Source organism: Callospermophilus lateralis, chromosome 3 (assembly GCF_048772815.1).
Source record: "Callospermophilus lateralis isolate mCalLat2 chromosome 3, mCalLat2.hap1, whole genome shotgun sequence".
In the NCBI taxonomy this organism is placed as follows: Eukaryota; Metazoa; Chordata; class Mammalia; order Rodentia; family Sciuridae; genus Callospermophilus; species Callospermophilus lateralis.
Window position 1 is genome coordinate 176,673,484 of NC_135307.1, and position 16,501 is coordinate 176,689,984.

At 50.1% G+C, this 16,501-nt stretch overlaps 3 protein-coding genes across 6 annotated transcripts; all 3 read right to left on the bottom strand.

Moving 5' to 3' along the window:
* Positions 1–324: 324 nt before the first annotated feature.
* On the bottom strand, positions 325–1,233 carry Mmp24os (MMP24 opposite strand). 2 transcript variants are annotated; one of them, XM_076849063.1, is made up of 2 exons: positions 1,171–1,233; positions 325–1,069 (listed from the first exon to the last, which is right to left on the bottom strand). In XM_076849063.1, exon 2 carries the CDS (start codon positions 1,062–1,064, stop codon positions 885–887), a length of 180 nt encoding a protein of 59 aa, XP_076705178.1. In that variant the 5' UTR covers positions 1,065–1,069; positions 1,171–1,233; the 3' UTR covers positions 325–884. The 2 variants fall into 2 exon arrangements, with proteins under 2 accessions (XP_076705178.1, XP_076705179.1); XM_076849064.1 differs by having other exon boundaries at positions 1,145–1,190.
* Positions 1,234–1,781: 548 nt separating this feature from the next.
* Positions 1,782–8,512, bottom strand: Eif6 (eukaryotic translation initiation factor 6). Of its 3 annotated transcripts, none has more exons than XM_076849065.1 (7): positions 8,392–8,512; positions 8,078–8,200; positions 7,896–7,981; positions 6,025–6,200; positions 5,331–5,507; positions 4,951–5,132; positions 1,972–2,064 (listed from the first exon to the last, which is right to left on the bottom strand). In XM_076849065.1, exons 2-7 carry the CDS (start codon positions 8,182–8,184, stop codon positions 2,055–2,057), a joined length of 738 nt encoding a protein of 245 aa, XP_076705180.1. In that variant the 5' UTR covers positions 8,185–8,200; positions 8,392–8,512; the 3' UTR covers positions 1,972–2,054. The 3 variants fall into 3 exon arrangements, with proteins under 3 accessions (XP_076705182.1, XP_076705180.1, XP_076705181.1); XM_076849066.1 differs by having other exon boundaries at positions 8,363–8,512; XM_076849067.1 differs by lacking the exon at positions 4,951–5,132 and having other exon boundaries at positions 1,782–2,064.
* Positions 8,513–11,116: 2,604 nt separating this feature from the next.
* On the bottom strand, positions 11,117–15,976 carry Fam83c (family with sequence similarity 83 member C). Its single transcript, XM_076849477.1, has 4 exons — positions 15,470–15,976; positions 13,159–13,326; positions 12,843–12,967; positions 11,117–12,332 (listed from the first exon to the last, which is right to left on the bottom strand). Exons 1-4 carry the CDS (start codon positions 15,974–15,976, stop codon positions 11,117–11,119), a joined length of 2,016 nt encoding a protein of 671 aa, XP_076705592.1.
* Between the last annotated feature and the right edge of the window lie 525 nt (positions 15,977–16,501).

The window sequence follows — 16,501 nt, forward strand, 5'->3', positions numbered from 1 at the left end:
AGCTCTAGCCGTGCCCACCCCCACCCCCGCCCCCCAGGCTCCTTGCTGGCTCCTGGAACAAGGCCAGCTGTCAAAGAGCAGGGGATGGAGGCAGGCAGCCCAGGCTGCAGAAGTGAGGGATGTGAGGCCAGGCCCAGAGAGGGCTCAGCCTAGAGGCTTCCAATCTGGGATTCTCCTGCCTGTGGTCATCTGTGTGTCCATCACCCCAGGACAGGGCAGTCAGACAGAGGGGCAAAGTGCTGGTGGCCCCAGAGCCCAGCTTCTCCTCAGCCTGGGGGAATATCACAGCATTTCAGTGTCGGTCACATTTTAAACTGATCAGCCTTTGTATAATGTTTTTTAAATCATTTATAAATAAAACAGAAATACAGAGTGTGTCATTTCCCTGGGGTGTGGGAATAAACATCAGGGTCTGAGTGGCCTTAAGAAGCTTGGGAGAGAACAGGGTGCTTTGCGGTGTAGTGCAGTTGGCCCATCTCAGGCTGGGGAGCAACCCATAGGAGGATGGGGAGGGTCGCTATGAATGAAATGAAGGCACAAAGCACAAGTTCAGTTCTAGTAATATGGGACAGACACGCCGGAAGGTCAGAAGCCTCAGGTTCTTACTAGGCCCGGCCCAGTTCTGGTTCTGGTTCAGGGAAGCCTGCCCCAGGATGCTGGAGAGAGGACAGGGGTGAGCACGGAGGTCTGAGCTGGGTTTGGGTGCAGGCTGGAGGCGAAAAGTTCGGGGTTAGGGAGAGGGGGTGCCCTCCAGGCGATCGTGCCGAGATTTCCTCCAGCCCCGCGGGACCTTTCTGGATTCCCTGCCGGCTCCTGGCGCCGGGGTGTAGGAGGCACAGGGCGTTGAGAGCCAGGCCGAATAGGGCTGAGGACGGAGGCTGCCATCAGTACCAGGAGGTGCAGGCGATGAGGAAGCGCACGTCATCCAGCGGCCCCCACGGGCCGGGCTCGGGCTGCGGCTGCGGCTGCGGCTGCGGCTGGGGCCGCTCCGGGCCCTCTGGGGCCGCGGGCTGGGGCTGCGCGGGCTCCGGGCCGCCCTGGCCGCCGCTCAGTTGAGTGCCCATGATCTCTACAGGACAAGAAACCCCCAGGTGCTGGGTCATCAGCCCCACCCCCGCGGCCCGCCCTCCCGCCCCGCCCTCACCTCGGGGAGCCGGCTTGCTCACAGACCTTGGGAGGAGCTGCGACTTAAGTCACTCTGACCTCACTCTCCCGCCAGCCGCCAGAGCGGAAATGAGAGATTTGCACCCGGGGGCGGGACCCCGTGGACACGCCCAGCCAATCCCGCCCCAGCACCCTGAGGCCCCGCCCCACCGTCTGGGAACTGAGACCTCTGCCTGTACCACTTAAGCCTCCAAGTACCTGAGGGGTCACCTCCAAGTATTTCAGGTCAGAGGGCAAGAATGCCCTATGGCTGCGTGCCCGAGACCCTTCAGAGGGTTCCCACACTGGCCTGGGAGAGGTAGAACAGATTCATAGCCTCTGAAGGCCAGAGAAGACAAGAGGCATAAGTTGGGTGAAAAATACAAGAACTAGAGTGAAGAGTGCTTCTTTTGCTCTGGGATAAAGTCTTCTATCCTGATGACGACGGATAGGGCTGTGTATGTCCATCCCACCCAACCTTCACAGGACCCTAGAATGACTGGGAGAGGGCCACTCAGGCAGAGGTCCTCCCAGCAGCACATTCGGAATGGCCAGAAGGCAAGGGGCTCAGTGAATAATGCTTGCCTAGCATGCACCAAGTCCTGGGTTCCATCCCCAACAAATACACACACAAGAAGGACCAGAGAGGCAGCTGCCCTTTAATGGGGTGGCACAGGACAGCAGAACCCTCATCCAGGAGCCAACCAGCATTAACAATCAGCATGACATTGCAGGTTTTTAGAGTAAAAACAGATTCAGGAGATGGCACAAGTGAGGGAGCTGGGTGCCCATCCACTCAGTTCCGGTGAGCTCCCTGCCACACCTTGCCAGCATCCAGTACAGACTAGGTGAGGTGTGAGAGGGAATCAAAGTCCAGAGGCTGAAGCCCATGGAACAGCATGGAGGATGACTCAGGTGAGGCTGTAAAGAGAAGAAGGAACACTGTCAATAGACTTTTCACAGGGCACACCTCACCCCTACTCCTGGACTTTCGTTCGAGCTCAGTCTTGAAGAGCCACTTTCAGAGAATGACCTGGTCCATCATCCAAGTTACAACTGCATCCCATGTCACAATCTAGTTTAGAACTCTCAGTGCTTAAAGACTAAAAGTAACTCTTTCCCAACTCAAGTGGGCCAGTTTTCTCAACAATTTATTCAGCTATTGATCATAAGGCAGTCTCAGAATATTAGAGAAGGAAGCAAGGGGGCTCAGTTTAGAGGAAAATACATGCCAGATCACAAGTCCCCAGTGGTAGGGCTGGGGCCAGAACTTTTGGCCTCCTTTTTCAGAATTCTGCCTTATCGGCACTAAGTAAATACAAAAAGTCACAAATACTAGGCTGGAAAATAGTTCTGCTCTGTAAGGACTGCGGTGAAAACATTCTTACTGAAAGTGATAATCATTATAGGATTTTAAAACTTAAGTATGTATTTCTAATTGCCTACATGGCATCTTCATCATGAGGTCTAATGGGTGCTTCAAACAAAATGTGTCCCAGAACCAAAGACAATTGAGTGATCTACCTTGCTCTCCAATACCTATTTTTTTTTGGGGGGGGGGGGGTTACTGGGGATCAAACTCAGGGCATCCCGCCACTAAGCTACATCCCCAGCCCTATTTTGTATTTTATTTAGACAGGGTCTCACTGAGTTGCTTAATGCCTCACTAAGTTTCTGAGAATGGCTTTGAAGTCATGATCCTCCTGTCTCAGCCTCCTGAGCCACTGGGATTACAGGCATGCACCACTGCACCGGGCTCCAATACCCATCTTCTTTACATTATCTAACTGCATAGGCAAGAACTACCAGAAAAGCACTGACTAGTGTAGCAATTCTGCATGACTTTAATGACAGCTTCTAAAATTTTACTGTTAAATGCAACATTTGCTGTATTTTTTTTTGGTAGGTATCAATTATCATGTTATGCTATCAATTATCATGTTACAGAAATTCCTTTTCTGTTCTCGGGTTGCTAAAAGCATTTTTGTTCTTCAAATAAATGATTAATTGTATAAGTACTGCCTTCCTTACAAGAGGGGATCTATTTTACTCATTATCACTATTGTCTGGCATATAAAAAGTTGTTGCAGACTGTGGATATATCTCAGTGGCAGAATGTTTGCCTAGCACACAAGAGGGTCCTGGGTTTGATCCTCAGCACCACAGAGAAAAACAAAACAAAACAAACTTTCAGTTGTTCACCTGTACTAACAGCAAAATTAGTATGGTTCCCAAAGTGATCCCATCAAAATTACCCAAGGGTAGCTTATTTAAAAAACAGACCAAAGGGCTGGGGTTGTGGCTCAGTGGTAGAGTGCTCTCCTAGCACTTGTGAGGCCCTGGGTTCGATCCTCAGCACCACATAAAAATAAATACACAAAATAAAGGTATGTGTCCAACTACAACTAAAAAAAAAACAAAACAAAAAACAAAAAAAAAAAACAAAAAAAACAGACCAAAACAAGGCCCTACTTCAGCACACAAAAGCTCAAAATTGCAGGCTGACAAAATTTCCTGATGTGGTCATATGGGTGTTCAAAGTTCTCAGTTCTCTAAGAATACTCTCTCCTTCATATTCTCTCTCCATAATTTCTCATCTCTGTGTCTGAGGGTTTTCCTCACTGGTCCCTGCACAAATACCTACTCATTCCTTGAAACTGGAATAAATAACCTGTCCTTTATGAAACTGCCATATGAAAGGCTTCTCATCAGAGATACCCAAGTCAACTTCTGAGGACAAATACAGTATTTTTTATTTCTCCTCTGAAGACAGGAGAAAAAAGTTATCTGTGGTCACTGTATCTCCCCCCCCACCCCCCACCGCTATATTGTAAGCCCCTCAGAGGCAGGATGTAGAACTCAATTGCCTGGCTATCCCCTATGGAGTCTGTTCCTTAGGGATCAACGAACATCAGGCAAACCAATTAAGGAAGAAGAATGAAGGGAAGTTTTACCCATGGAAAATAGTTGCTCAGTTATTTGACATTTGCTTTCTTTTGGTGTTTCTATCCTAAATAGAGACCCCAAACAATTTAATTAAGTTTTCTATCTCCAGAGTTAGGGCTCCCAGTTTTGTTTTGTTTTTTAACCCACAGAAGTCCAGATTGGAATTTTGATGCACTAATCAGCTCCAACCAGTGCCTCAGGTATCAGGGGTCTCTTCAGTAATTAAGAGTAGCTTTCCCACCTTCCCTAGCCAAAAGCTCTTTTCTATTTCAGATCTTGGGCTACTGGCTAAGATGCTGACACATGGGCAAATACAAACTGCAAACAAAACACAACCGTGAGCTGGGTGCAGTGGCACACCTCTGTAATCCCAGTGGCTTGGGAGGCTGAAACAGAAGGATCATAAGTTCAAAGCCAGCCTCAGCAATTTAGGGAAGTCCTAAGCAACTCAGAGAGACCCTGTCTCTAAGAATTAAAATACCAGTGGTTAAGTGCCCCTGAGTTCAATCCCTGGTACTGTCTCTAAGAATTAAAATACCAGTGGTTAAGTGCCCCTGAGTTCAATCCCTGGTACCAAAAACAACAAAACAAAACAAAACAAACAAAAACATGGTCAGTAAGCAAATAAGAAGGACCACAGGTCTGCCTACAGAGCTCAGTCTTCAAAGATGAGGATTAGAGGATGCTCAAGAAATGTTTACTGGCTGTATTGCATATTCTGTGACTACACAGCAGCACGTAGACACAGTCTCACTTGAGGAGAACCTACTAGTACAAAACAATAGGGCTCCCACTCTAACTGGCATCTTTTTTCCCCTTCCCTCAAAAGGCAAATTATGCTCCTCCCCTGGCCCCAAATACCTGTCAATGAGGGAATCCCGCATGCTAGTGGCGATGGTGCTAGGCTGGGCTTCATTCAGTTTAAAAACACTCTCCACTACCGACAGCTCCGTGCTGGTTGTATCCAGGCCACAGAAGGCACACCAGTCGTTCACCACCATCCCAGCAGCTATCACCTCACTGCCGCGGTTCACGGTGCCTGCCTGCCGTGGGATGGGCTTGGTTTGAGTCATGGTACCAACAAAGCCTCTCCCTTCCCTACTGAGGACAATCCCCCCAAACCACACTCCCCTAGGCCATGGTCCCAATTCCAAACTAGTGCAGGTAATGACTCAGATTCCCAAACACTGGGAGGGATCTGCCTCAGCACGAGACAGAGGTTAGAGAGCAGGAATCCTTACCACAAGAGGGACCTGAAGAAGAGAAGACAGCTCATCCTGGTCTTCAATTGAAGTCTTGGGATGCACCAGCCCTCCCTGATTGCTAAAGACACAGTAGCTTCCTACTAGCACCTGGTCAGCCACTGTCTGTCTGAAGACTTCCACCTTGAGCACATCAGCCAAGATTTCTTCTGTTTCCTATTAGCCAAAGGTACTGTGATTAGGGTCCAGAACTTAAGGCTCAAGAACCAGGGGTTCTCCAAGCCAGAACTATTCTGGGTTCAGCTCTGACTACTTCATTTCTCTGCTATGGAAGCCTCACTCAGAGAAAAGAGAAGGTAGAGCTTACAGCAGAGTCTAGGCCAGCTGCCGAGCACTTAATACCCATGCATGCCCTGAACTGCTGAAGGCCAGTCTCCATATCACCTTTTTTCCTCTAAACCACACTCAATTTCAACTGTCAATCATTTATCTCGATTCAGGCCACTGTACTGGATGGGCCAATCTTTGTGATCCTGAAGGATTAATGCCTTCCAAAGCTTCTGACATTGAGCATACCATGTATGAGCTGTGTCACTATTCCTGAATGTCTAAAATTTGAGAGCCCAGATATAAGGAGATATCATCTATGATACCTCTAACCTGTGGGACAAGAACAGTGGCTAACCAAAGAAGGCTGGTTCTGTGATTCTTGGGCCAAGCTGGGCTGACTTACCCTATCCAGGTCTGGGTGGACCAAGGCTACATAGTCATTGCAGGTAGTAACATTGCCCAGAGCTGAGAGCCGCTCCTCTACCCGACGGATCTGCACTGAGTCTGGGAGGCAGTTGCGAATGTGTTGCAGCTCCTGATCAGTAGTGTTGTTGGGCACCAGGAGCCCATGCCTGTTCCCTGGAAGACCCCAAATGAAGGGTAGGGCAAAGATGAACCATGAATATAGGAGATGTTTCTTGTACCCTGAGGGCTCAGGATACAACCAAGCCCAGTCTGATTAGCTTTCCAAGGTTGAGTGGAGTCTCAGACTCCAGCCCTCCAACCCAATAATCTATATGTCACTCAAGGGGATCCATGGTCCCCTGGGCAGTCCCAAGATGGCCCAGAAATCTATCCCAACAAACCCTGCCCACTTCATCATCATCATCTATTGGGGGAAGCAGGACTAGTAGGAAAGGCCTTGGGCATGAGTTGTTCATTTTGCTGGCCCAGAGATGTAATTCAGTGGTGGAGCTCTCACCTAGCATGAGTGTGCCTCTGGGTTTGATCTGTAGCACCAGGGGGAGAAAAATTCAGCTAACACTACATACCTATCAGAATAGCTAAAAAATGTAAAACACCATCAGTACCAAGGATTATCAAATATGTGTAGAATTTCAACTCAAACACTCATATCCTTTGACAGGAGTATATACTGGCTAACTGCTTCATAAATTTATCTGGCATCACCTACTAAGCTGAATATCATAGCCTGTAACTCTGCCATTCTACTCTTAGGTAGTAATATATCCAATAGAAATATGTACATGTTAATATTTACATACAAAATTATTCCTAATAGATCAAGCCAAAAACTGATCAAATAACCACTGTCATTAGAATACATGGAGGAATACATCCTAAAAGTAATTATAGGACAAGAAGAATTAACAAAATATAATTACACTGTGACAACTATGGCTAAATCTCTCCCTATCCCTGAAAGGCCACAACTCTAAACTTCAAAATTCTGAAGTTTAATAAGTTACTCTCATTAAAATACCAAAGACTGGGCTAAATTCTCTTGTTATGTCAAAATTTGCTTCAAGTTCTACTGCCATAATTATAAATCAGTGTTTTATTATTTTGAGGTCGGGGTATTTTAACTGAATCAGAAAGCACTTAAGATTTTTAAAAAATTAAAATACAAGTAAAGAAATACAAGGAATAGACTAGTGTATGACCCACATGTGCAGAACTAAAACATAAGAGGTGATAGTAATGGGATACAGAGCCCGCTTTAAAAAAAAAAAAAAAAGGACTGATGGACAGAGTCAACAATCAACAGTGCTGAGAGATTAAGGAATCCCATTCAGAGATGTGGTGAAGGAAATTAAAAGATTTAAATATAGCTGAACAGGATGATCCAGAATATTAGCCAGTCATTTTACAGAGGCAGAAATGGATGCTCAGAAAGAAAAAACAACGTTCCCATAATAATTGGTGGAGAAAAGAAGAGATTCAAATCCTCCTCCACCTAGATGTAGAACTTGGTGAGTCACATAGGTTCTCTGAGCCTCAGTTTCATCATCAAATAGGACAGTAACTGATACTTCCCAGTGTCGTTGTGAAGATGGAGTGTGAACATGAGTGAAAGCACTTACTGCTATTTGTTATATGACTATTCTTGACAAGGCTTTGCCACAGGTTGTCCTTGATCTGGTGACACACAGACTAGGTCCCACTCAGCCTGGGAGATTACATAGTATATGCAGATAATGAACGAAGCCTGAAAATTCCTAGGTCATTCCAGGTCCTCCTGAGGGATATGATTAGTGATTAATGGTGTTTGGAGGCTCTACTCTCTCCCTCGGCGTCCTCCACCTGCCTTACCCACACACATGCGCCCGATGATGCGACAGCCGGCGATGGACGCGTGCACCACGGGGATGGTATCGGCGAGCTCGCCCTCGAACACACTGTAGGGACATGGACTTGATGGTCACGGGCTGGGGGCCTGGAACTCCCGGTATCCCCCCCTTGCCGCCACCATCGGCCCCGGGCTCCCGCCACACCTGTAGAAGTTCTCTGATCCTCCGATGGCCACCAGGCAGTAAGTGTTGGTAAGTTTGGCAAAGCAACCGATCTCACAGTTGTTCTCGAAGGACGCTCGGACCGCCATGAGGGAGGCCTGGGGGCTACAGAACGGGAGAGTTCAGGACCGGCAGATCTCCCGGCCTCCGGCACTCCCAGCCGCGACCCCGCCCCCTCTCGGCCCCCTCGCAACCTCGGGTCCCGCCCAGTGGGTCACGCCAGGGTCTCCAGCCCCAACTTCTCCCGACTCGGGGCCCGGAGCTGACCCTTACGGCTGCCCTTCACACTAGCTCACCAAGCGACGGCAACCTCCACAAGAAAACTCCTTCACACGACAACTCCTTCTCTCCGTTTCCGCCTCGGCTCGGGCAGATTTCCGGGAGAGCCACGCGCTCCCCCGCCACGCATGCGGCCACTCTAGCTCCACCCTCTGGGCGGGCTCTATGATTGCAAAAGACCCAACCTGACCGCGGCTCCGCCCCCAGCACGCCTACTCGTTGGTTCATTCTGAAGCTTTATATGAAGTACCGTCGATCAAAACCTGCTGCAGGTCGCTTGTGTGGCTTGAAGGACAGGAAGAGCCAGAGATGCCCCGATTTTTTTGTTTGTATGCAGTACTAAGAATTGAACCCAGCTCCTGGCACGAGCTGGGCAAGAGCTTTATTACTGAGCTACATCCCCAACCCTAGAAGATAGGTATTTGCTGAAATGAAGCCGAAGGAGGAAGGGCAGGTTTGAGAAAGGTGATGAATCTACTTCGGCCATACGGACGAAAATCCAGATTCGGAGCTTAGGCGAGAGTGAAAGACTGATGAATGAGGTTTGGGGCTGAAGCCTGGAGTAGATGAAGTCACCCAGGAGAGGGTATCCAGTGGGGAAAATCCAGACCAATATAGTCTGGAGAAGGAGGCGTGGCCAGAGAAGCAAAGAAAACAGGCTGGAGGAGGTATTGGAGAAAAGGGAAGATGGAAGAAGCTGGATCTTAGGCAGAGGTCAGAGGGGAAGAGGTCCAAGGTGGGCAATTCATGTGGGGGCTGACTTCAACAAAGTGCCTCTCACAGGGCCTCTGTCCCTCACTCTTGGCACCACCTGTTCCTGGGATAGTGGTCAGACAAGGGCCCTATTCTCATAGACAAAATGAACATGGCTCACATACTTTAGAATCTAGAAAAGCCTCAGAATTTCTTAGAAAGTTACACTGCAGGCAGAAGGGGCTTGGAACCCCTCACCTCAAGCCTTCACAGGCCAACCCCATAATCCTCCTGAATGGTGCCCTTTCCCATCCCCAACCTGCAATTCTATAGCTTGACATTCCTCAGGGTACATACACCAGGCTGCTGCTGGGTCTAGCCATATCTGTCTTTATTGATTTGTATCATATACACTGTCCCAGGAAAGTAGTGAGCTCAGGAAAAAGGCCTACAACCTGTCAATCAGTACTTCAAGAGACACTCAGCGAGATGGCATGTGTATATGTCTGGGTATCCACATGCTCTATTTGTCCTCTCCATTTCACCTCAGACCCACTCACCCAGTCCTCTCTTGGGCCTCTCTTCACTTGGCTCGCTCTACCAAGAATTCCTCTTTTCTGTCCCAAACCTCCCCATACTTCAAGGACTGGCTTAAAGGCTACCTGCTCCAAGAAACTTCTCTGACTCTATGTCCTTTCGCTCTCTGTTGCTAATTAATCTTTTGTTCAGTTCATCCCTGCCTTGTCCTCCAGTGGCTTCTGAATGTAATTCTTATCCCCTAGGGTCTGAGTCTGATTTATCTGTCAGTCCTATGCCATGCCCAGCGCAGGGCTGGGAATATAGCTTAGGTGCAAGCAGATACAAGTTGGGGTGTGTGTGTGTCTGTGTTTTGGGTTGTATGCATATTTATAGTTTTGGATCCTGAGGAGTTCTCCAGTGTGCGCTGAATGTGTATATTTTTGTGTAGCCATTCATTTAGCCAGATGACATTGAGTATCTCTAAAGTTCTGAGTGGGTTTATCACATGGACCTATGTGTACTTACTTTATGCATCTATGGGTGTGCAACTTGTGGGTGTGTATTCAGTCAGTGTGCTGAGTCTATTATATGGACATTTTTTTAAAGAGAGAGAGAGAATTTTTTAATATTTATATTTTAGTTTTCGGTGGGCACAACATCTTTATTTTTATATGGTGCTGAGGATCAAACCCAGCGCCCCGCACGTGCCAGGCGAGCGTGCTACCGCTTGAGCCACATCCCCAGCCCTTGTATGGACATTTGAGGCAACTCTTAGTGTTTATATTTTGTGCGCATGGAGACATGTGAATTGAATGTCATGTCTGAGAAGAAAACAGAAGCTTTAGACCAAGAGGATAAGATCTGACAGAGAGCCATATTCTGCCATTTACTTGGACCTGACCACAAATAAATCTTCCAAAATCTGGCCCTCTGCTCCCACATTTGTGAAAAAGGGGGAATAATACCTATTAATAACTATTTAACAACAAGAGGTCCATCTTGTAGGATGTTGTGAGGTGGAAGGATAAGAAGAATCACTGATATAACATGCCCAGGACTCTAGCATATAGTAGGCAACCCTGTGTGTGTGTGTGTGTGTGTGTGTGTGTGTGTGTGTGAGAGAGAGAGAGAGAGAGAGAGAGAGAGAGAGAGAGAGAGAGAGGGAGAGAGAGAGAGAGAATGAGAATGGACTAGAACTTACTGGCACACTTCTGTCCTTGGCCCAACTTTCCTACCAAGGTGGCCGGACACTGCTGACAAGCTGCTTTAGAACTGCTGTGGTCAGCAGAACTGCGGATCCTTCACTACATCTGCACAGATCCATCATTTGAGGATTCAAGCAAACGCAACATATTTATCCTATTAACAAAAATTGCAACAGAGGTTTGCCTGGCTAAATTTTTGCTGTTTAAAAAAAAAAAAAAAAAAAAAAAGAAGGTAGTCATATAAGAAAGCAGCTATCATCCTGCTAAGCAAAATAAGCCAATCCCACAAAACCAAAGGCCCAATGTTTTCTCTAATATGCGGATGCTAATTCACAATAAGGCGGGGTGGGGGATCCCTAGAGCCCATTCCAGCCACACAAGAAGGTCTTGGTCCTGGGAGGACATTGGGCCCAGGCCCCTCACTTCGGAATGGGCCAAACTTGGTGATAAGGTCCAGCTGACTGTGGCCCAGGGTCTGCCGTCGCTCATCTAGACCCTGTTTGCCAGGCCTGGCCAAGGAGTTGGTTTCAGGGGGCACTCTGGAGTCCTGGGCCTTGGGGTACTGTACCAGGAGGTCCAGTTGACCACAGCTATGGTTTAGGGATAGCTTCCTGTCCTCTGGGGCACTAGGTCTGAGGGAGCTCGAATCAGGAGCCCCCTTAGGACTCTGGGTCTGGGGCAGGAGATCCAACTGGCTATAGCTCTGACTGAGGGACAACCTCCTATCCTCTGGGGCCTGTTCTCCTGGCCGAAGGGAGGCTGAGTTTGGTGTAACCCCAGAGTCAGGGCCTCCTGCTTCTCGGGCTTTAGGGAAGGGGACAAGGAGGTCCAGCTGGCCATGGCTCTGACTCAATGATGGCTTCTTCTCCTCCACTGTCTCCAGGGCTATCCCAGGTACCCAGCGACCTCGTGGAGGGTTGGGTTCTAGGCATCCTGGGAGCCCATTCTCTGGGAGCCGGGACAGAGCTCGGACCCCTCGGGGGAAGTGTAGGAGGGGGCGGGGGCAAGGGAGCAGGGGTGACCCCACTGTTGGGGTCAAGGGACCATTGCTACTGTGGTTGAGGGCAGGGGAAGACTGGGACCATGGGGCCGTCCCCAGCTTGCCCAGGTTGACCCTGTAGGACCCTGGAAGGCAGCCATGGTTAGGGTCTGACAGCTGGCGATGCAGAGAAGGTTGGCCATTGGCTTCGTGGAGGGCAAGACTTGGGGATGAAGACCCCATGCCTGTGTCACTGCAGCCACCGCCTCCCGGTAGAGCAAGGTAGGAAGAACGGCCCATGAGAGGTGAGTGCTTGATACTGCTGAGACTGGTGCTGGTGGGTGAGGAGCAGGTGGGGCTTGGGATACCAGGCCCAAAGGCCAAGGTCACTGGGGGAGGACGTGGTGCCCGGGGAGACAGTGGATCCTCACCCCCACAGAAGCCCTCCACGGGCCGTGACTCAGCGTACAGACAGCGGAACTCCCGATCAAAGTCTTCCACAATGCGGCCCCTCAGTTGCAGCACCATGCTGGTATGGGCCTGGCTGCAGAGCCAGGTAAAGCTGGGGACAGAGGGTCAAAGTCAGTTGTCAAAGTACAGGGCCCAGGACTTGACAGGAGTCATAATCAGGGGAGCACGCCTTGCAAGGGACCAAGACTCCATCCTCATGAGGGCTCATAGTGAAGGGGCAGAGCTGTGATTCCAGATTTGTGCTCATCTCAGCCCTGGCTGGAAGACTTGGGCACATGGCTGTCCACCCCAGGGCCTCAACTTTCCCATATATAAAATGGATCAGGGGAAGGTTTCCTTGAAATCTCTCCCTTGTGCAGTAGTTGTTTTCTATTACAAGGGCATTAAAGTAATCCTTCCCTTAGGGGAGACTCCTCCATGGCTGCCTCTCCCACACAGGCCTGAGTTCTGCACGGTGCCTAGCACACAGAAGGTGCTCAGTATGACTCTGAAGGGATGGATGGGTGTATGCATGGATGGAGGGAAGTTCAAAGTGGTCATCTGAGGTGCCCTCTCCAGCCCACGGCGAAGCTTCAGGCCCCTCCCCACTTGACTTGCTCACCTGTAGCTGCCCACCACCACCTGCTCACAGTCGATGATGACAAATTTCTCCAGGGCCTGTCCTGTGAAGCGGCGGCCTGCCTTGCTGCAGTATGTGTCCCCACACGTGCTCCGCACACGCATTTTCTGGACCAAGGGTAGAGGGTGACCTTAAGAGAGTGGGACTCAAGCCATATCTATGTCCCAAGGTAACAGCTATGGTAACCCAGTTCCCCACTTCCATTGATTCCCCTCGTGTTCATTGACCACCCACTGGATCTTCTACCTTCCTGACTCCCCACCGCCTCCCCTGACTACAATCCTTGGCTTACACTGACCGGCAGGTGCCCCCCATTGAGGTCCATTTTATAGCACATCTCCAGGAAGTGCCTCAGGTGCTCCTGGGCCAGGAGCAGGTAAACAGGGACACCACGCCGGCTGGAAACCTCCATGAGGTCACACAGAAGCTCCATGTCAGTGAATATGTCCATCACCACAGCTATCACCTAGGAGAAGAAAGGGAAGCTCAGCCTTGCCCAGAGCACTGCCTGCATCCTATCCAGTCCAGCCCTGTTCCAAGAAGGAATAATGTTATGGAAACTCAGAGGCCACCAGAGCCTGTGAGAATATCTGAATAGGAAGGGCTTTCAGCAATCCCTAACGTGGAGTTTTTAACTTGGCAACAGGGAGATTGACTGTCTTGAACCTTGGTTGTATGAAGGTCTTTGTGTTTATCTGTCATCAGATACTCAAAGGTGCTTGTGGATCAACTATATTAATCCAAAGTCCCACTCTGTGTTGAGGCCCAGAGAGGGCAGGAATCAGAAACAGATCCCAAATCCTGATTCCCAGCCTAGTTCCTCTTACTCTTCCTACTAACTCCAGCCCTGTCTCTGGCTCAGGGGCTGGAAGACTAAGGCTCCCCTCCTAAGAGCTATAAGTCAGTTGCTGGGCTTCCCAAAGTCCTTTGCTAAACCTGCCTCAGTTTCTCTGTGAAGCTACATATGTCTTATGTAACACCTTATACTCACAGTTTCCCTTACGTCCACTCATGCCAAGTGGAATGGAGTTTCTGCCTAGTTGAGGGCTGGGGCTTGTGCCCCTCTCCCATATAAAGGGCTACCTCGAGAAGCCCTGAAACCTCTCTGGTACTCCCAAGTCTCCCATGCCTTCTTCCCTTTGCATGTATTTACTGTGAGATTTTCCTTTTCTGGGCAGGGCTGAGAGACAGTAGGTACAAGGCTGGCTGAGAGGCAGGAAGTCAAGATCCCAGTATTATGAGTCTGGAGCCAGAAGAACTGGATAAAAACCTGGACTCTGCCACTTCCTAGAGATAGATAGGGCCTTGGGTGAATCACTTCACCTCCAAAAGCCTCAGCTGCCTCAGCTGCTAAAGGGAGATAATGATAGCTGCATTCTGAGTTATGGGAAATTAAATATGAAAATGATGGACACACAACAGAAGCTCAATAAATGTGCCTTTCCTGCTGCCTTCTTAACAAATGAGTCCTTGGGAAAAGGAAGTACTACCCAAGGTCACTCTGGGAGACAGTGACAGCCCAGTGCAGGAACCTGGCTTCTGGCCCAGGGTGGAAGGGTATAAATGGGGGTGAATAGGAAAAGCACTGGGGTTGCCCTAGTCTACATCACAGACCTGGCCAGAAGTAGAGAACAAGGACAGGCAGGAAAGATCAAAGGGGGATAGTGATGACAACAACCTCACTAATAACCCCATTCCTGATGCCAATCAGGCCTGGCCCTCCCCTGCCTGGGGCACAGACAGGCTTGCCAGTTGGGCTGTGGAGGTACCGGAGGATCCTGGCATCCTGGCTTCTGATCTCTGCAGCAGGAGTCTATCCCCACCTCAAATCCTTCCAAGGTCATTGTGTTCATTCTCCTGTCTCCTGAGTAGAGGCCAGGTCTGCGGAGTAAAGCTGTGCTGCTGTGTGGCTGGAGACTTACCAGGCATGACCGCCTCCACCTGCTCTCCCATTGTCTTTCCTCTGAGCCCAGAGGCCTCCACTTCTTGTTCCTCCTTGGTGCGGAGCTAAATGCCCAGCCCTCTAGTGCATGCTGAGGTCCTCACGCAGTGCCCCCCTCCCTTGCTTCAGGCCCAGTTGGAAAGAGCACAGGAGGGTGAGAGGTAGCCGGGGACAAGGGCCTGAGTCAGAGACCCCTTCTCTTTCCCTTAACCTGACAAGTCCCTGGGCAAGTCCCAGCTTTTCCCTGGCCTTAGTCTCTTTCTCTGTTAGTCAAGGGAGTGTCTCAGATGTTCTTTGAGGTTGGGCTTTTAGTTTGGGGATCATTAAACTTTCTGAGAATCTGGTGAAGGCCCTGGACTCTCTCCCAAGAAAAATGCCATAAGGGCCCCTCCCTGCAATATGTACAACCTCATGTATTTTCAGGGTGGGTGGGAGTCCCAGAGGCCCATGCCCTGTTCTATGCTTATCCATAAAGTTCTTGAGTGCCAAAGGGCTATCAAAGGAAATAAAACACATGCCCACCTTCTGATACATTGGGATCTAATAGAAGTCAGGAGATCTAGTTCCAGTCCTCTCCTTAGTTGCTGCATGGGCTTGTACTGGTCCCTTCCCTCCTTGGGCCTCAGTTTCCACATTTGTGAAATGAATGAAGAGATGTATTCCTTACCGTGCGGGCCTGGCTGAAGAGGAAACGAAGCAAATCCTTGATGTTCTTGGCCTTGTCCCTCTGGAAGTGGACCACGGCCTGGGTGGGGCTGAAGCCTGTGGCCTGTGGAACCTCAGGCCAACCCAGGTCCAGGTCTGGGGGGTCTACGTCAGAAGCCATGGGGAAGTAGGTGCCAGAAGTGACTTCAGAAAGCATGCTGAGGCGGTCAGGTCCTGAGGCCTCAGGACCCTGAGCCTCGCTGACCTCAGGGCTCCCACGCACATGGCTTGTCATGTAGTCCATGTCCAGGGTGCTCAGGAAAGGCAGTTCCCGCTCCTCAGAGATGACCCGTAGGTAAGCCGCCTCACCCTGCTCCAGGAGAGCGTCGGCAGCCAGCCGGGCTGCTTCACTGTGCTGCAGCACCAAGGGTGAGCTCTCCCGCCACCACGGCCGCTTCAGCTCCTCCACCCGGCCCCGCAGGTATCCCGCCATGTCCTGGGTCCCTCCAGGCCCTAGGCCTCCCAACATGCCTGCCCAGCTGGCTGCCTCACCCAGCACCAGGCTCCATGGTCTGCACCTAGGTTGGCTGCAGCAGGAAGCAGATACTGGCAGAACCACCTCCTGCCTGCCTGCCCTGTGTGTGGTGGGGGCCCCCCAGCCCGTTTCCATACTAAGTCAGAGCCACGCTCCGCCCTGTTGCCCCTGGCCTCTGGAACCTGTCAGGTCAGCCCCACCTGTCTGCCTACTGTTGGGACTCGCCTGCCTAAGGAAGCGGCAGTGCCAGGCCCTTAGTGCATGCTGCTGCCTCCCTCCCCTCCCCAGCAATGCCATCCCACCAGCTCCTAGCAAGTCTCCAACCCTAACTTAAGGACACAGGGAGGTTGGGTTATGGTCCAGAGAGGCTGGGTTTGCTCAGGGACACACACACACACACACACACACACACACACACAAACACACACACACACACACACACTCTATGATGGATGTATGACTCAAAGACACCCAGATAAAGATATGAATACACAATAAATAACACTCACAACTGACCAA